Source organism: Epargyreus clarus, unplaced genomic scaffold (genome assembly GCF_041222505.1).
Source record: "Epargyreus clarus isolate Ecla_fem2 unplaced genomic scaffold, WU_Ecla_fem_2.2 ptg000026l, whole genome shotgun sequence".
NCBI classification, from domain to species: domain Eukaryota; kingdom Metazoa; phylum Arthropoda; class Insecta; order Lepidoptera; family Hesperiidae; genus Epargyreus; species Epargyreus clarus.
The window spans coordinates 14809840-14831148 of record NW_027332233.1 but is presented as its reverse complement, the minus strand read 5'-3'; the positions used below and the strand labels follow the sequence as shown (position 1 = coordinate 14831148).

At 35.8% G+C, this 21309-nt stretch overlaps 1 protein-coding gene across 6 annotated transcripts in view; it reads left to right on the top strand.

Annotated features, from left to right (window-relative positions):
* RhoGAP19D (Rho GTPase activating protein at 19D) overlaps positions 1 to 21309 on the top strand; it is a 438348-nt gene that overhangs the window by 78724 nt on the left and 338315 nt on the right. For all 6 annotated transcript variants that reach the window (XM_073087320.1, XM_073087322.1, XM_073087321.1 and 3 more), the window contains one exon: positions 11144 to 11493. In XM_073087320.1, coding sequence (XP_072943421.1) covers positions 11158 to 11493 — 336 coding nt within the window. In that variant the 5' untranslated portion in view covers positions 11144 to 11157. The remainder of the gene's footprint in view (positions 1 to 11143; positions 11494 to 21309) is intronic.

The following is a 21309-nucleotide window of genomic DNA, read 5'->3' as shown; positions in this document are numbered from 1 at the left end:
AAGACAATTCCATAGGGTACCAAAACATTCATTATAATAGTAATTTAGACTAAACAGTGTTTTCCTTGGTTTTTATATGATTTTATTTTTCGTATTGTCTATTTGATTACACAACTACAACTACTACTACTACTTCTGTCCAGCTAATTACAGAATAATAAAGCGACTATGAGCCAGGTTTTATAATATTGAAGTAGTAAGCGACCTTGCCATACAACTAATGGAAAGTGGCTGCTCCGCCCATGGACATGATTACACAACCCCAGATAAGAGTCCTTTGTGAGATGCGTTGTTAATCCCTAAGGACTAAGTTGGAACGCCTCGGATATGTATGTCACACTTCTGTACGTTCTGTTTCATTTGACGAATCATGTAGAAAATAACTAAGCAATAGCATAAGTATAATCGGGTTCTTAACTAAACATTGCTTTTACAATAACCGATAGATAGATAGATACCACATGAATCACGAATCGAATGTCGTACATTTTGTCGAATACGTATCAATAACTTTACGTCAAGTAATTTGCATTTTAGGTGCGAATTTGTGTACGAACGACATCGTGAAACACTTTAAAATCAAAGATGAAGTAAGCTAATGGACTCTTAATCATTTTCACATTTGAATCTGCGTACTTGCGGCTCTGGCACTCCTTGCAAATTACTCAGACTGCAAATTCAGGAGACCAAAATACTATATGTCGGATTCCATACTAGAATATGATGTACCTTGTATTTCGAAAATGATCCTCTATTTAACCCATCTATGATCTATGATATATAATTATTATATTTATAGATGTAGAGGTTTATTTTTATTAATTTATATTTACACAACAATACATTTATAACACACAAATATTGCAAACAATGAGGCCAATACAACATACGTATTTGACAGTACATTAACAGAAATTATATGACCATTAGGTGTCTATTTCGTTACCTCATCTAAACACTGAACATTGTAACGAAACATTTCAACTCGAATCGATACAACGAATGAATCACCGATGTTTGTACACTTGTCGGGTATCAATAACATTTCGTTGGCGACGCACGCCGTGTTCACAGGTGGGGGTGAATGGCAGGCTGCACAAAGGTTACATCGTAAGGGTATTATTGATTTGTGTGAGTATTACAACATATTGAACGGAGTATACAAGTAGACGAATTTTAATTTGACGTTTTCATTCATATATTGGTGTATATGATTCACTTTTCTGTGTGCTATAAATCATGTTTAACAAAATATACGACAGTTGGGAAATGTCAATAATGTTTATTAGATAATATTAGTTTATTAGATAATGGCTCGAGCAATAATTAAGCTAATTTCAAAGCAAAATAAATAGCGTTTTTGTTGTTGTTGTTGATGTTCCGATTGCTCGATTCGGTTTTAAAACGATAGCATATTACTTTTCATAATAAACAAGTTTTCTTATACAATAAATTACATTATAGTTAAATACACGCTAGTAATCTTCTGAACGAGAAATGTCTTATTATGATGATAATCATAATAACTAGACACAATACGTCACACATTTAAGAGACGATCTGATTAGGTTTAAATGGTTTCGAGCTCAGACAAACAAAAAAGGAAGATAACGTATCGAACATGGCTTTAAAAACAACTTGAATTATTATAAGTAACTGAGTATCGTGTTATATTCCGTTGCGTGAATTCGGTGAATGTGAACCATGCATTCCATTTGATAATAAGTGGCAACTGCTGAATAGCTACACAATAATAATATATTGAGAGTATGTGAACCAAAGACATTTGATGCACAATAGACAATTTAAATATCTTGATTAAAGGTTTATACACGACACGGATACACAACAACAGAATTCAATGTTTTAATATTTCAAGTGGCCAAATCTATGGTTTTTAGGCTAAGGTTTTGAGTACAAAACTAAAGTAAGTACTACGTAGACGAAATGTCAATACTTGCAAATAATCCGCGCTCGTGACTGAACTTTAGGCAATCGCTGAACGCAACGCTCATCAAGCACCTTCGCCTGCGGTGCCGTTCGCGAATTCGCAATTGCGATAATGTGTAGATTGAACCTGCAACGCGGGAATTCCAGAAATAGGGACTTGTTAAATTATTTCGTCGACGTTCACTAGAAGCAAGATTATTATGAAGTTTGCAGCTGACCTGGTGCAGGCCGCTATTTAGCCGGCAGTAGACACTCTGCTGACTATTAGTACCTTTTATAGGATTTAAGTCCTACTTGACCTCTGTCACAGATGTGATAGGGAATAAGTTGGAAATTCCTGCAAGTCTTTCTCTTATCACACACTTCGAAATGAAACAGAAAAACATTGTTTTAGACAATCCAAATATTTTTTTCTCCTTTTATTGTATCTCAGTATTAATGTTTAACTGCAGGTATGTTTTCAATTCCTTTAAAACACTAAGTAATGATTTTGACTACGCTAAATTACTTACTATATAAATATTATATAAGTACCAAATACATATTTGTAAAGGAAGCTCCCACTTAAATACTCATCGCGTCGGCCTCAAACATTACGCTGTAATGCGGTCTTAATACCGCATTTCATAATAAAGGTAACCAGCCGAGCATTTTGTAATTTTTCGTGGTTCACCTCAATATATCCTAAAACGTCTGCACTATTGAACTTTATAACTGGAGCGAGCGAGATCGCGGATCAGCTACACCTCCGCTTCGTGCCTCAAATACAAACCGAATGCAGACGTGAACGGCATCAACGAGCATCGGATTTGAATAAATAAATCATGTCTGCTGCATCCCGACTCATTTGTTAGCACTCGGAGAGAAAGGCGTTCGATTCCGCGCCTCGGACGCTATCGCTGGACCGAATCTAGCTTTTACCACCACCCGCGAGCAGTGTTCCCACCTTCGAAAATTGCAATTTTAAAAGACAAAGGAATAATGAAATGAAGAAGGACAGAGAGCCAGGGAAAAATTTAATTTCCTAGTAGATATAGCAAGTAGTACGATAGAAATGATGTCTACTAGGTAGGAATACAAAATATTACAACGTTCCATTCGTAACCACTACTTAATAAATTATGTAGCACTGAGTATAGTTCCAATTTTCATTTTTTTGTCGAAGTCACTACAACCGGTGAAGAATAGAGATCGGAGGCGAGAAGTTTTTTCTAAGTGTAGCCTATCACAGGCTGGGAACCAAAAATGACGGCTGTCGGCAAAAATGAATCAGCCACACGCTTCGAGGCTTTATTCTTAACCTTTACTTCTTTTGACACTTTATCTTGACAGTTGTTGGCAACCTTTCGACCAATTTCTCTTAGCGCAGTCCTTAACATGGCAGCGAGGACATAAAATTTTTATCTCCAGAGAAAGCGCGGGCTCGCATTAAGGTTAGGTATTTCGTTTCCGGTTCGGTTCGGCTCGTGCGCGGGTTATCGCCGGAACCATCGGCGCGCTGCGATGCTATCGACCCGTACAGTTTCACACCAGGAGCATTGATACAATGCGATTGTTGGGCTTTTAGAGTGCTTGTTTCGTCATCAACGCGTTTTGCCTCTGCTGGGCACAGGCAGGTTGCCTCTCATGAGGGAGAGGGTTAGGCTAAAGTCCGTCAGGCTGACGAAGTGAGATTGTAAGACTTCACACAGGACATAAGAAACTTCTTACAATAGTTACTCTTCATTAAAGGAAGTGATAAGAAATTTGGAATTTGTACATAACGTCGAAGAATCAGTGGTCTAGGATTCGAACTGAATGGCCAAAGTAAGAGCCCGAATTTCAAATCACTTGGTTGTGACTACGAGTACCATGTACCTACCTATATTTAAAGGTACTATAAAGGAATATGGTTTGACTTCGGAAGCACCATTACATACCACATATAACGGCAATGTTCTAGCTGCTGAGTTTTGGTTTGAGGAATTTGGTACTGTAGCAAATATACGAAGCGTTTTTACTTAGTTCTCAGCAAGCAATGCTCTTTTGGCCGATCTCAGGTAGCACTCATCCCACCTGGATTTTTTTATTGTCAGTGGCTATTTACCATCAGCTGAACTGCATCTTCGTTTGCTAGGCACTTCTATTACATAGGTACATGAAAAATTATATATTTACCTAACTCTAACGCGTTAATCGATTCTCGTGTGTAAAGCCTCGTTAAACTTAACCGAATCACCGGAAGGCGCAAGTCGCTCGGTGCTATTTACAATTAGTTTTTATGACAAGCTCTTAAGTTTATTACGTGGTGCGTGTCGCAAAATTAATTTTCTACTAGACGCTGAAGTGTCGATTAATCAAAATTATAGATTGCTACGTAACTAGTCTAACGCAAACTACTTAGCGTATTTGACACTTACAGTTTACTATGATGTTGTGTTTACACTTTCCATAATCAATTTTTGCATAATGAAAGGAACGATTATGCAGTCCATCTACAGTTTAGGTGACAACCACGAAAAGTAAACGGAACGGAATTCTTTTGATCATAGAAGCATTGTAGCAATTGACAGTTGGAATACCTCATGTTACACCTTTTTTGAAGCCAAACGTTTTTTTCGTTTAGCCATACTCTTCTAATCTGAACACAGCACCTTTATACCGCTGCCAAAAGGCAGAAATAAAGCAAAACTACCAGTCGCATATGATGACGTAATCGTTTCAAACGTTTTAAACTATTTTATAATATTATGGAGGGCAAAAGTTCGTTAAACGCGTATGATGCATATCACTTAGATGATGCAACGTTCTCGCGTAGCACCGATAAAGTCAGCGATGCGTCACGGCGCCATACAAGGCGTCCCGCTGAACCCTGCCAGGTACCAGGTTGCGAAACGGCGACGCGAGGTCGCGACATCCCTATCGCGACATCTGTCGGCCGTGGTACTCCTGATAGTTCTCTGCGACATAATTATCCTACGTTGATGGTAACACGTCATCAACTGTAGGGGACGTTTTTAATGAAAATGAAGAAGCAAATCAGCATGAAGTCCACCTGCTAGTATTTGGTCACTGTTACTCATGGCTCTGCAATGAACCATAAGTAGAATTGAAGACTTATTATGGGTTGGCTACAGATACGTCACCTTTGAAGGTTAAATTAGAAAAATTGTTATCATAGATCAGAAACAAATTTGACGCTGATACAACTGAAGGAGAACCACGAAGGATTCTACTAACTTTTATATATTTTCAATGAGTTGGTAAATTTTAAAATAAATCCATTTTTTTATAATTACACCTTACCGCGACTTGGCTCAAGGAAACGGTGAAGATGATAATAGAAATTTATGATCCCTCCTAAGTTAATGACAAAGCGCACTATTAATGGCTTCACCAACGCTTCCTAACATATATTTAAGTATAGATTTTATCATGATACTTATGACGTATAACGTTTGGTTGCATTAATAACGACTCTTATCATCCCTTATGCACCCCACGTACACACCCTTCGCGTACTGTTGTGACCCAACGCGCCCACACAGAAGGCACCAGATAATTACCTGCGAGTGGAATGCTAATGATTCTTCAAAGTGTCTTTTTTTATACGTCATTATATTTTTTTTTTCAGTTTGTTACGAATACGTGATAATCATTTTTAATATTTAAATTGTTCTGAGGTATTTCCCGGAAACTTATGATTTTGTGTTCTTTAAAAATGTGCAAAAAAGGACTTTTTCAATATACTTCATTCTCGCTAAATTTGGGTTTAGAAATCTGCCCACATTTATTCCTTGCCATATACTTTATATTTAGTATCTTTATGATAAATGAGATGTATTTGAATAAAATAGAGTAGAAGTAGAAGTATCTGAATAGGGATGCTTCAATCCCTTATCCTTGAAGAGCGATAGTTAGCCTGGACTGAAGTGCTATCTATAATTTCAATGGAACTGTATAAAATTTCTAGCAACAAAAGAAACACAGCGATTGAAACAAAAAGTTCCGATATGAGAGTTATTCACAGTGAATAGTGGGTTTTGTTCGAATCCGTAATTAATGTCAATTGTTACTAGTATCGCTTTCGTACCACGGGCTGGGATTTTGTATTGTTTGATATTTATGAGTGTCGCTTTTTGCATGAAGCACAGAAATCCAAAAATGATACTCGCCTAATTAATCGATTTCTAGCGTGTGATTGCTATTTGCATAGAGAATCTGGAAACAATTGAATTTATTGAGATGGGGCTTTCTCGCAATAATAGAGAACTTTGCAAACATGTGCTACTCTTTACCTACAAAAAAGAACGCAAATATAAAAAAAGGAAAGTACCGTACGATTTTTTATACATTTTATTGGATCATAGAAAGCAGATGCCCCTGTATGAATGGATAATTGAACTTTAATGGTAAATACTTTATTTAAATTATAGATGGGTGAAAAACCAAATTTAAAATATTAATCGGCTAATTTAATGAAAAGTATGTTATATTTCATATGGCTACTGCCGTATGGCTAAGTACCAATTATCTTGTCTATAAACACACCAGTTATAAATATATCATGTTTTTATTAACAAATCTCTTTTATTTCGGCCATTTGCGTTAACAGCCAATAAACACCGAATAAGTCGGTGATATCGGTGCAATATAATCTTTATGAGTGGGTAGAGCAAATAAATTCGGTAATGGCAATTGCAAATTACTCTGAATTGGTGCAAGATTGGTCACGCGTGGTCTAATTATAGCTTTTTGAAATGTAAATGCTATTAAAGCTTTTGGATGTTTAAAGGCTAGTATGAAAATAATAATAATTATTTTTATTTATGTAACAGAAATAAAACTATTTGGAGAACTATTAGTTTTATTAAAAAATTACTGACTGCTAAGATTTGTCCACCAGCTACAATCTATTAATGATGTCTTATAATTAAATTGATGAAGTAACTTTATCCTTATTAGTCATCTTTCATTTGCATCGGAGTTACAAGAAAAAACCATCCAGTTAATGTAAACGAGTTCCTTGAAAAGTAGTATGGGTTTCTACTCAGAATTAAACTAACCCCCATTGTAGAGCGTCTCGTTTTTTCATCTCATTAAAATGCATTGGGCTTAGGCCTCCGTGATCGCTTTGATCTTCCCTTATCAGGAACTCCACATTATAATAACGACATTAATTTAAATTTAAATGCTTTAAACGGATTAGGTTCTTAGCGATAACATTGTTTTTATAAGTGTTCTTTAATAAAAGATATTACCATAATATTTTCTATATTAGAGCGTGGATAAAAAATGTTGTTGGAATGAGGAAATGCGATTGGTTACGTGAACACCGGCCTATGCGTGTACTTAGGAATGTATAGCGAAATTGTTCCTGCAGGCTATCATCACAAAGAAGTAAAGCGTGGGGTCAACCACGCGCCCCTGTGGCAACCTTATGTACCAAACAGACAAGTAAGTCTAACATTGTAAGCGAAAAGGTTCATATTCCTTTGTCTTCTACGTAAGTGATTGCTTACTTAACGCGCATGCGTTTATTTTGGAGGGAAAACAGACAACAGTGTCGTCATGGCAATGTCGAACCAAGCATTCGCATGCTTTTCTTACGATTGCAGTGCAGCGTTATAATTATCAAGTCGCGCTTGTGTAAAATATATTCGCTTATCAGCAAATAAATTGTCGGTTACACGTATTTTGTATTTACTGCTTGGTAAACACGAGTGCTGTGTTAAAGATACGATAAATAAAGCCTTTGTTTGAAGTGTTTATTGGGATTGAAAACGATCGCGAGGTTTGTTTGTATACGTTGTGTGTTTGCTTTAGCCCATATTTGCACTTGCTCTCCCTGATTGGCTTCGACTCCAATAGGTATAATTCTTTTTATGTATAATTCTGCTTTCTTGGAATATAGAGCTAGAAAACATTTTATCGTTGAATATGTATCAATGTTGTAAGGGAAAGAGATAGTAATATACTTGTAATTAAATTTTCCATATTTGTGAGCCGATAATGTTCTTTTATGGATAATTCTTTACCAATGGAGTTGATTTTACTTACACCCGTATTAACACCTATATCAAAGGAATTCTATTTATTTTCGTAATTAGTAATCATGTCGCCCATATCCCTTCGTAATTATACATATGTAACACTTAATAGAACTAGCAAATGGACTTGAAGTTCTTCTGACATTAAATGCCGTTGTAACCAATAGACAAATTGGTATACTTTAGGATCGATTTGTGACTCTAATTTGCTGTGTACCTTGTATCGTACTATAGAAATATGCTTCTGCTGTAGCGGTGGAACCACTAGAGCCCGCCATGTTCACCTCACTTTGAAATAAAAGTAAAACGTTATGTATGATCTGCTTATTTCATGTATACGTGTTGAAACATGTTGAAACGAATATATTGCATGATACATTTAGCTGTAAGAAAGTTCTGACCCAATTCAAGCCAGACTGGCGATAAAATCTCAAAGTCAATATGGCCGCAAGCTTTTATATCGGTTCAGAGAAACGTCAACGTATTAGTGTCTCTAGCATAGGAACTTAATCGATTCTATAACCACTTAATGAAATTCTAAACTTATGACTGACAACTGACAGACTATAAACCTAAACTTGGGATTAAACCGCTAAGAAAGCCTTTTAGAAAATTGTAAAATGCCAAAAAAAAGAAGATGGTAGCGTATAAATAAAATTACAATGATATGTTTTCTTTGAGGTATTTATAATCTTTAAGTGATGGGGTCACTGCAACCTATCAACTATGTGATACAAAGTCATCATTAGTCAATTGTAACTATGTAAATAATTGCATAGCTTCTCATAAACCCCCTATATATGTAGATGTTCGTTGCAATTACCATCAATAGCATGCAAAAGAAAAAAAACCGTTCTAAGAATTTTCTAATTACTGTGTACCATGTTAACACAGGTGTCCGGATATATGTCACTTCATTTGCATACGTACACAATATATGTAGATTACTTTTTATTAGCTGTGTTCTATTTATGATACATGAGTCTTCGTCGCTTTTACGGAACCGTCGTTCTATGAGAAAAGATTTTTTAAGTAGGCTCTTTGTAATATCCTAAATATTTTGAAACCTGTTAACCATTAGCGTCCGATTAACTAACATTGTAGTTATGATCGGTAAATATAACTATTTACCGATCATAACTATTAACGGTATTAACGGTAACCCGTTTGCTGACCATATGGCTCTCTTCTCTTTGAAAAGAAGGATGGATGAAAAGAACTTTGATCATCATTAAGCTGGTCAATTCTGGAATAGATTACATATACCTTTCAGGATGTTGTAAAAACTTTAAAACTTAGATTTTTTGTACATTATTATTATCATCAGAATGAGAGCAAGGGAGAATTATTTTCCAATCCGGTCTGGAGCATTTCAAACATATATTCATCCTCAACGGTGAGTGCAATATATCAAATTACACGCTCTTACAGGCATTACGTATGTATAGATGTTACCCCACAAAAACTTACAAGAGCCCGTTAGGTAACAGCCATAATCGCAGCAACAGATACACAACACAATGTTTTATTCATGCCGCTAATAAACGTTTTCTCTATCGCATAGCACCGCCGCGATGTCTATCTCACTCGCATCCATTGTTTCGAGATTTAGTGTTAATGCTATTTTTTGTGAGAATAAATGTACAAGACAATAATAGAAACAGACGAAAATTAACTGTTCTTCGTCCACAGTTGTTAGATGCAATAAATGGTTTGTAAGTTTGTTTGTATTACCGAGGATAATATTACTAACTTATTCGCTTATGTTGTGATTTATTTGTTGTTTTTTTTTTTCCTTCTTGTACGTTATTTTTTGTTTCTACGTATTATATTATATATGATGTATTAATAGAAGAAATTTAGGTGCGGAATTATGTCGTCGATAACTTTAATAAGTGTACATTTTACAGGCTTATGAAATATATAAACAACATAGAAAGTAAATTATAAAACCTACGCCTTCCTTTGAAATTAAAAAAAAACAGTTATAAGTACTAAGTATAATTTAGAATCATAAGAAGCTTATTCTTAGGTTCTTGTTTTGCATCTAGTGTGAAAACTGCTTGCTTAACTTTTCCTTTTTGTAGTGGTATTAAGACGTTCACAGCTCGTTGAACAATACGCTCATAACGGCAATTTTAAAAGTCAGGAACAAAGGCAATTATCCTCGATAAGGCCATTAGCGTAAGCGCAGACGCTGTGTCGCCGGGCGGCGCGTGCGTCGCACAACAACTTTTGCTTACTACGTAGTTCGGTCTCGCACTGGTAGATGGCGTTACTTCCAAATCTAGTAGTAAACACTGAAATGCCTTTCTTTTCAATAAAAACCTGAAATAAAATAAAGAGCGAATAAAATAATAAAGTTGTCTACATAAACATTAAAAAACACGTATTTCTTTCTATAGTAGTTATAAATATTTTTTTAAGTTGTAACTTGCGTTGCAGTTGTAAATCGCTACAACAAAAGTGGTGTCACTAAATAAATAATATAATGCGGTTCTTTTTGTTATTCTGTATCGTGCCATGCTGCCATCGACATACCTCAGTGTGATCAAAAATTGATAGGAGGGTTCGCGTGATACATCGTTATTTCATTGGCTCGAACACTTGTCAATATCGCTCCCCGTTCCCAAGTACGCGATTTCCTTTGCTTGTTATGGGGCATTAACTTTATTCGATTTATTTCAACGTTCTACGGTCGCTTGTGTATTGTGATTGATGGTTGGATCTTCTAATGGAAATAGGTTTTTTTCATAAAGCAATTTGCGGTGGTAATGGACCATGTGGTGCGGATTGCTTTTTTGTATTGTTTATTTAATATTTTGTTTTTTTTTTCCAAAGAGATATAATTCATTGTGTGTTTTTGTACGGTATGATGCCTTTATAATAATATAATCTAGGATTTTTTTATTCTTAAATCACATGCATCTGCCTGAGTTCGGACACAGGTTATTTTGCATGTAATGAAATGTCGTAGATAAATGGAAATTATTTTCTGCAAAGTATTCTTCGTTTGAACACATTTACAGCTCACATGAAAGTATTGCTGTTTTAATAAGCAAAATTGGTGATATTTTTTCAATCTCACTGTGTTCTAATTTATAGTATTTTATAATTTGTATATTAAGGTACCTGCCTAATTAGAAATCAATGATTGTCTACAGATTGGCGCGCACCGATGACGGACGATTCGGAGGCGGCGCGGCGGGGGCGCGCGTGCGTGGCGCCGGCGCCGCCGCCGCGGCCGAGCGTGCGGCCCGAGCCGCGCCCGCGCACGCTGCCGCCGCGCCTCATCCGCCCCTCCGAGCACCTCGCCATCGTGGAGCGCGCGCGCCGACCCCCGCCGCCCCTGGTGCCCGCGGTCACCGTGTACCAGGGGCCCAGACCCCCGGCGCCCCCGGTGCCCCCGCCGCCCCCCGCGCCACGGGCGTACACGCTGCCGCCCACACGCATGCCGGCGCCGCTCTCCCATCCTGTGCTGAGGCTGCCGCAACCGCCTAGGAGAGATGTTCAGGTAAGCAATAAACCACTTTTGTCTCAATTTTACGACGTTAGATCCTAACATAGTTTAATGTTATTAACATATGAAATCGTAAATTTAAAAAGTGACGAAACTTGTAATCAGTGTTGGGGTATCTTGACCATCAGAATTTGGTTAACACAGTATAGAAACATCCATCATGTATAAAAACCCAATATCATCATGGCTTCTTGTGTTCTTGTTATTATTCGTAGGTTGTCTTAGATAACTGGGAACTTATCGATAATCTTAATAGGAGATTTAAAGCAAAACGTTTATGATGGAAGCCGGTTTGGTAACGCACGTCAGACGTTTATATCGAGAAACTTGAGGCGTCCATAAAATTCAGAAATGATAAAGACCTCAACACTCACCCTCGCGTGTGGACACTTTCGAAAGTTCGGTAAATTTATACGCGTCCCGAAAAGCTATAAATCGAAGTTAGCAGCAATACATCTCATGAGAGGCTTTTAATAATTGAGATCTCCACTTGGAGGATGGTACTGGTAATCGTGTTCTCGGTAATACTGAGGTACGGTAATTACTGTCGCATCTTGATGTGTGTATTTCGATGTAGTTTTTTTTTATGAAATTGTAGTAGGAAGCAGCATGCATCCCACTTAATATGAAGTGGTAACTGCTATCGATAAACTGCAGTAATCAGCTCCAAATAAGAATTAAGACTTGTTTGTGAACAACCACAAAAGTCGCAAACCATGGGGAGAAATTTGTTAAACCCCATATAACTTTCCCAAAGCCTTTAAACTAAATAACGGCCACCTGAGAATGCTATTATTAGACAGAAATAGGTGTTGATGTCCCAAGAATCGAAACCACTAACATTTCTCCCAATAACGATCTATTGCAGCAAGTGCGCTATTTATGAAACGTGTATGTTCGTAAGATTAAGGGGTGTGCAATGTTCGAAGTCGTGTTCCTCAATAAATGAGGATCGTGATTCTGACGGCACATATCTATATGGGACAATCTGTCATGGAAGTCTCGCACGGGATAATGGGATGCTTTGTGGAATGTACGCTTTGTTTTTTGATAAATGTGTATAGTTACGTACATTTAGATGCTTTGTTAGTATTGAAGCGGTTAATCTTTATAAAATAAGTTAAAAACGCTTTTTACACTACACATATCACACAAAGATCACTTAGCACTAGAAACAGAACAGTGTGTCTTTGAATAACACCCAAGACCACTATTTCTCTACGTGGACGTTGTAGGATGCAATAAGTGCAATAAGTAGGATGCAATAAGATTAAATACAGAAGATGTACAAAAACTTCAAATAATCAATCTACTAGGTTAGCAACCGCCTATTTAAGCTTCAGGTTTATTTCCACCAATGGACTCTTAAGAACTGGTTGAGTAGAAACACTTGGATCCTATTTAGACCCAAAGATGTTTTGTAAAAGAAATGTTGTATAGTGAAAATTAGAGTGAAATGTCAGCTCATAATGCCGTGGGCGACACTTTCTTAGCAAACCCCACAACACGCATATGTAAATTATTATCGGAACGATGATACCGCATTATTCTGTGTATCGATATGAAAGCAATATCACAGTGAGTCACGGTAAACAATAACACATTTTTTAAGATCGAACATAATGTAAATCTCGAAGTAATATTTCGATTACTGAGTTTATACCATTTATTTTTTTCATGATTTTTATGAACGTACATTAATGAAATAACTTAACATAACTAAGGTGTTTGTGTGTCTTTGGCATTCACGACAAAACGAGATATTGGCCATAAGAAAAGGAAGCTTAATTTTCAATCTGAATATAAATAATAATACAGTTTATACATTTACAAATAAAAAATCCTTAACTATCTTAAGATTGATTAGTCTTTCGCAATGAAAATCACAAAGGAGGAAGACATGATGTCATCCGAACTTTCTATCGGAGTCGAGAGCGAAATCATTGCATTACATTTGGCATGAGGAATGAGTCAATTTCGCGTGACCCAGTTAAGGGTTCCCCAGACGGATTCGCTAATGGCGTGACCAGACGGGGCGGAGTTGGTCCTTGGCCCGAAACCGAACGAAAGCAAACGCCACTGTTGCGTGTCCAAAAATAAAGGAATAATTTTAAGAGACCGTTTGAAAGTTAATTTGGGTTAATATAAAGCCGTGGTTTAGCGCTTACTACGTGAGATTAGATGCCACGATCATTGCTCAAGATGAATACGTAGTAAGTAACGCGTTCCACATTATAGCTACGCACTAGATTTTTTTTTCTATTTTTACTACGATTCGTATGTTCTTTAAATACACATAGGCACATACACAAGCGCCTTCATTCGGAACAATTATCTAAATTCATTACTACAGTACCTAATTGACTGGAGATCCACGACACGACACGACTGGGGTTGATGACCATTTGTCACTGTTTTTAATCATACCTCTCGATCAAAATCGGCAAGCCTGCAGATTAGAAGATTTAAGGTTTGAGTCCTTTTTGCACTTTCTTCGGTACTGTTTACATTCAGCGTTTAATATACTAATACTTAATAGAGCAGCTTAGTCTCAATCGCATACCTAAATATGGATACCCTACCGTATAAATATGCTAACTTGTTAACATATACCTACACTACAGGGTATCAATTACACCTGCTTTTTTAACGTATCCATTATTACAACGGGCCCACTATCGCTAGTCACTCGTATTTTCAATTGTCGACCGCGACCCACTAAAGGGCTCGGACTAATAGCTTGTCCCACTTATTGCTGCACTTGATTGAGCCCCGGCTAACCGTTGTGCATTCGACAGGCAATCAGCCGTGCATTGAAAGAGATCGTTTGTCTTGGTTTTATTGGCGTACGATTGTTGGTGCGATGCTAAACGGCGCACATAACGTAAGTAGCTGTAACGGTAGTGTAGATGCATGTGGAGTGTTTTATTGCTGTTACGATTGTTATCGGGGACCGATTGCTGTCGATTGCTACAAGTTACTCCGCTGTTTTATGGCCGTGCGGTAGGTAAGGTTGTTCGAGCAATATTCGGTGTCTGCAGTCAAATGGATGTTTCGAATGCTGAATATTTCAACTGGGTATTGACGAAGTTATTTACTGGGTTTCTAAGTCGGTAAACATATTAATTAGGGTGCAAATTGAAATTTTGGAATGTTTTTTAATGTTTATATTTTCAGATCGATTGTAACTAAAGTAAAGGTAAGTATGGTTTTAAGATATACATCTTTATGAAAGTTTAATTATATTCTTTAATTGCTACGTAGTAATTAGCTTTTCTTAAAGATAACGGCGAGCGCAAGCAAACTTATTGTCAAAAACGTTACCTTAAAATAATAATTCCTTACATGTCGAAAGCTTATTTGTAATTCAAATCACTTAATCTCTCAAGTGACTACTTAAGCACTTACCTCAAAACCGTTTCAAGAAGTTGGGTTAAAAACAAAGAATTCCTTACACGAGCCGGAAGAGTGTACTCTATAGCCTCAATTTGCATTTGAGTTTGTTCGATCCCAAATTTGAAAACAAAGAATGGCTTCGTTGTTAGTTAAAGAGGCCGATTTATCTCCGATGCTCCGTCGTGTCTGAAGTATTACTACGTCAGCATTTTAAATTGACGTAATATTAATTCAATGGAGTGAAATTGTGAGTATTAATAATAATCAGCCCCGATCGGATCGTATGGATGCGTGGGTGACAGCATTAAATCGTTTCTATTCGATACTTTGTCAGACCATCGATGTTTGCTGTCGGCTCGTGCCAGGGCTGGCATTATTGTTGCGTGCTCATTAAAATTTAAGTGTTCAATAACCTTTTTTCATTTCGCTTTACCAAATATAGGTACCTATTGCTTTATTCCTACCACACAGTGGCAAGTGACTGATATAATATTAAGTGGATATAGAAGTATAAGGTCGATGTGTGAGTCGGGATTGGGACTTCTATACGAGTAGTTCTTCTGCGTGCGTGCATCTTATTCATAAAATTCTGAACTCGCCTCAGGTGTAAATACTGCATTTTTATCTCAATTCTCTTTGTAATCAGGTGCACTGTATTTGCAATGCAGACCGAATATACAACAGAATTTGCAGCTAGAGCTCCCGAAATTTTGTCGCGTTATCAGATCCTCTTTTTTGTAAGTTATTTACGTTACAATTACTATAAAACTAAGTCATTTCGTCTTCAGCTAGCTGCTTATATTAACCCATTTCCTTTTAATCTCTTTAAATTATTATTATACGAACTACTTCATTAATTTACTCAGAGCTTTGTAATTAACATCGGTCTACCTTGAGGACTACTTTTGATATTAAATTAATAATTAATCATTACCAACCCTGGCCCGTGCCAGTGCTCAGCGAGTGCGTTAGCCTCTTAATTGTTTATTAGGAACAAGGAGTACACCCACGTGCGTCTGTTTGATATAACGGCGTTTGGTAACTCATTTCTGGTCCGTCCGTTGCAACATGTTAATGCAGGTCATGTTTTGACAGTAATTGCTTTTCGTAATAAAAATTGGGATAAATACTTATGCTTTCGGCGAAACGATTATTTAAAGCGTAATTCTGATTTACGACGGCGCGGTAAAGTATTTATTTATGATGCAGACTTGTTACAGTTGATGTCATCATCTAGTTGTATGACATTGTGACATAACTGATATATTTTGTATTAAAATTAGTTTGTTATCATCTTATATATAAAATTCTCGTGTCACAACTTTAGTTACCGTACTCCTCCGAAACGACTTTTCACCAAAACCGATTTTCACCAAATTTTATATGCACATCAGTCTCAGTAGGTCTGAGACTCGGCTACTATCAATTCTTCATACCCCTAAGTGATAAGGGTTGTTCACCCTTCACATTTTTTTAATTATATGGCAACACAACGTTTGCCGGGTCAGCTAGTAATTATATAGACCTACAGAGAATAAGTGATCATTAATAAGGAAAACACTGTAATCATATCATAAACAAAGGCTTTCAGGGACCATGAAAGAGTAATTATTCTTGTTCGAGTAGATTTGTAAACAATTTCCATCGGCGGACTACATGAACCGTCAATGCAACAGATAGACACAAATCTAACATTCGTGTTCGAAATCTGCGCAATTGATCGTGTACCTTACAAGCCCGACTTGTTGCTACATCGCAAATATGTGAGCAAATTCCAGGCAAGATTTAAATCTGCATAAATAAGCGAAGATTTATTCAATAGTGGAACGGGGAAGCCGGGAGTCAATTTCGTAACCGCGGACCATCGACACGGGTGTTGTGTTCCCAGAATGGCGCCGAATTGCTGGCGTGCGATTGAAAAATACCTTATTACGGCCTTCGGTAAGGAAATGCAGGCGGAGATAGAAAGTGCAATGATATTTTGGCTTCCCATAGCAATGTTGCCATACTTGAATTGTACTTGACGGGAAAGTCAAATTGTAGAGACTCTGTTAGATATAGATAAAACGTTCAATTGTATCGTGAATTTTTGTTCTGTTTTTCTTTTCTATTCCAATACCTGGTATATAAATTAACTCCCGATTAATTAATTGTATGCTTATTAGAAAAAACAAATTGTTCTCTTCATACTTAAGAGCAATTCCATACACCAAACGATAATAAATTGAACTCAACGGTGAGCAATAAATTGATATTGAAAAATAAAACCAACCTTCACCTCAAATCTCAGCACACTATCAGCTGGGATAGTATGAACAACTATTTTCATTAAAAACAAACCGACAATCCATGTAACATGATCCGTTCATAGCGCATAAACGTTAAGATTTTATACAGTTTGTTTTATTTAGTCGCGTGTCAGGCGAGCTGGTGATCGTCACGATACCCAATACTTTAGTAACAGGATCCCGAGATTATTGGCTGTTGCTGCACTCCTAAAGTAGAAAATAAGAAACGTGCATTCAATAGTGCTGCGACAAAAACGTATCGAATTACAGGAGCTAGTGTAGCTGAGTTATTTGGATTTTAAATATTTCGATTGGTTTAAGTTTCGTAAAGTCGGTATTTAAACTTTTTTTTGTTTCTGTAGTTGCGTAGCTCTGATTTTATAGAAGTATCTTTATGACTCGTATAATAATAACTATTCATGTTTTCTGTAATATTGATCTAATAAGGAAGTATTCGAGTGAAATGTTTTCCTATAAAAAGAGTTACGTAATCGAAGTAAATGGCAACGTAATATAAAAAAAAGTATCAGCTTGACGAAAAAATAGGTGAGATAAATAACTTACATGCCCTAGTGAAAGTACTACGAGATTAAAGATAATTATTATTGGATTTAAGAAAAAGTTATTGCTAACCGTTGCACTGCAACAAGTTAGTGTGGCTTAATACTTTATTCGATTAAATAGATAAATATCTCCGAATAATAAAAAACTATAAAATATATTGTTATTATTAGTTCTTATATTGTTGTTATATTATATAGAGCAAACCGACACGGTTCAATGTTTGCTGAACAGTAGGAGCTCTCGAGTTGTTGACCGAAGGAGCGACCGCCAATCCACCGGCCACTGAACCTTGCGAGGTGCCTGCTACCGATGTTTACCTTCTCTAAGCTTTCAATAGTTCTTACATGATGCTACGGATACACTAAAGGTAATTATTTGCTCACGTGTTAAATGAGAGCCTTTAAGTTAGTTAAGTAGGTAGCGCCACTTTGAACGATTGTATGAACGCGCAATAATTATAATATGGATTGGATTCAGCATGATTACGATTATTACGTATGTAATCTACCTATCTAGGTTTATTATGTATTTTCAAATAGATAAATACTTATAGATATTTAATTTTATAGGGACAGATTTTTGCTCGAACTAATTAAGAAGTGTTCAATGATTTTTCACATTTATATGTAAGGTCAGTCAGTCAGTCATGTAAGGTAATATTTTAAATCTTTAAATACTCGTAGTTTTTAGGCTTACGTCACAAAATATTTAATTAGAACATATGTTTTATTTTATTTAGTTCAATATGGGTTAGCCACTAAAGCAAATTCTGAGTCACTAAACAACATAAAGTGATGTTGTAACTCATGATTGACAGCTGACTGCGCCGAGTAAGTTTTCATTGGACGCATACGGTACGAGATCACAATAATTACAGTCTTTCAATACTGTAATAATAGTTATATGTAAATGATCACCGCTACGAGTATGTTTACACGGACACATTTCAGTGTCACTCAACGACGCACAGTCCGCCCACACCGCGCGCCCTGAATCCCCTGATTGACGGGCGGAGTGTTTCCATTGCATTCGTACGACACGAGATCAAAGTGAGTTGACGCATGAGTACGTAGACTACTACGACTACATAATAATGAAATTATTAATAGAGAGTGGAGAAAGATATTTTTAACTTTGTCTTTGCTTACGACGATTGAAAAACCACTTTACGTTAAATACGTTTCAAGAATTTCTAAGAATTCAAGTTCAAGAGTTACTAAGAATTTGATAATGTAATCAAATTCTTAGTAATAGTAATACTGAAATATTATACAATAAAAAATGATGTTATGCTTGTGATTACATTGTGCTGTAATTTGCAATCAGATTAATCAGACAAAAATAGTAATTAGTTAGTATTATGTTATACATATAATATTTCATTTTCACGATTTACAATATTACTCCTTATAGAAACTAAGGTAATGCACGACGACGATCAATTTTAATCCTAGATTATTCAAATGTGTTCATATGAAATCGTATAGATAATATGCCTGATATCTTATTGCACGGCAGTAACATTGTTGCATCATTACATACGACTACATAATATTATAATAATATGAAGAGCCTGAAATATAGTTAATTTGTTTTAAAATATTTCAGAACATAACTAATAATAAATTTAAAACAATAGCAAAAGTAAAATAAATAATTAAATGAATGTATAAAGAAATAAAAAATATATAAATAAATAAATGTACCAATGAATAAATTAATAGTTACTCGTAATTTATTACTAGTTATCAATAAAAAAATACTAATTCGTCCTATCCATAAATGGAATAAAGCACAATAAAGTTTTTAGACACAAACGTTATTTTGTCTCTTCTACAACGAAAAAATAAAATATAACATTCTCAAATAAACAAACTGCTAAAACATTAAAATTGACGCAATCAGGGCGTAATTTAATAATGATATTCAAACTCGTTTCGTACCGGATAAGTTTTTATTAGATTGACGGACCGACATTGCAAATATATCGTTGTCGTGACGTACGCAACAGTGGAAAGCAGTGAATGTGTCCCGCGCGAGACGATTGTCTGGGGCCTTTGCAACGTCTAGAGGCCGCGATACTTTCATTACCTATATAAAAATACAATCGAGAGCGTCACTTTTTCATGTTTTTTTTATATAATATAGGATATACAGGATTTATAATATAGGATTGCTTGTATATTCAAATTATTTAATGATTGTTAGTCTAAGAATGATATTTATAAGTTAACCGTAATAGAATTGTCTTCTTAACAGTGCTTAAAATGTATTAGATTTTGTCAAGTAAGAGGAAAGAAAAATGTTTTGACTTCATAGTTGCGTTGGGAAAGTTTCAAGAGATATAAGAAGATGTGGTATTTACATAAGTGTTTATACCAAACAAAATTAACAATTTATCTATCATTCATTGAGATTCTGAAGACGAGTGATTACTATTGGTGGTGTTTGAATGAAAGTTGTAATGATTCATCGATGATTTTTAGGGATCGTCGAGGAAATAACCGAAACCATATCCTGTTAGACCGGTTAACCAAGACAAATTAAAAAAAGCTGTTTATTGTAGACATCAGTTGAACTTTTGTGGATTAATCAATCAGATAGCATGGAATAGACGTTTTGACTTCATGTGACTGTTTTTATTTGAATTGCATAATTATCTTAGATAAACATACTAAAGGCCTATGCCGAATTCCTAAAATTATTTGAATATAATTTTGCAGACAAGACTTGTTACTCATATAAAAATAATTATGATTTCAAAATAATACTAATCTACAGTACTCTTACCATGAGTTTTTAGGTTCTGACACATATGACAGTTTTGGTATTATTCATACAATTTCCTATCAGCGCCCCTAGCGGATTGTATCAGAACTATAATGTGAGTAACGTTACATTAAATATTTAAATTGACAAAATGGCCCTTTTGGATTTGTCTCTCTTTTTTGTGAGAAAGACAAAAACACTTACTTATTGTTATATTTACTCAGTGTACTGAAGTAAACGTAACAAAATAAAGGATTGAGTAAACGTAACGTAAAATTGTGTGATGTTTTGTAAACTCATGGTAAGGGTACAGTAGTATTATGACATTTAATATCGTAGTCATCGTGATGTAGAGCCAATGAAGTCTTCATATTCATCACCGCCGTAGTACTTAAGATAAGTTATGTTTCTGACCATCATAAATGAGTTCTTGCACAACATAGTAATGGAACTGTCCATTGTTTATATTTGACAACAAAGCTATCTTTATGCTGAGCGATATTTTATGCGGTGGTATTAAAAATAGTATTTTTCTTTTGAAGTCACACGCGAAACAACAGTGCTGATCGTACCATCGATAGTAATAATGAGTAACATTACCATTTCAATGTAATGTTATGAAATTTCTTTGTTATGGACTTTAAAATGTTGTAAGTATTATTTAAGTATCAATTTATTTTAATAGAGTTAAAAGACCTTTGACATCCAGTTTTAGCTTCAGTTAAAGTTCTTATACTAATGGGCATATGGTCCAGTCACATACATACATATAGTCAGTACATAAATTATGTAT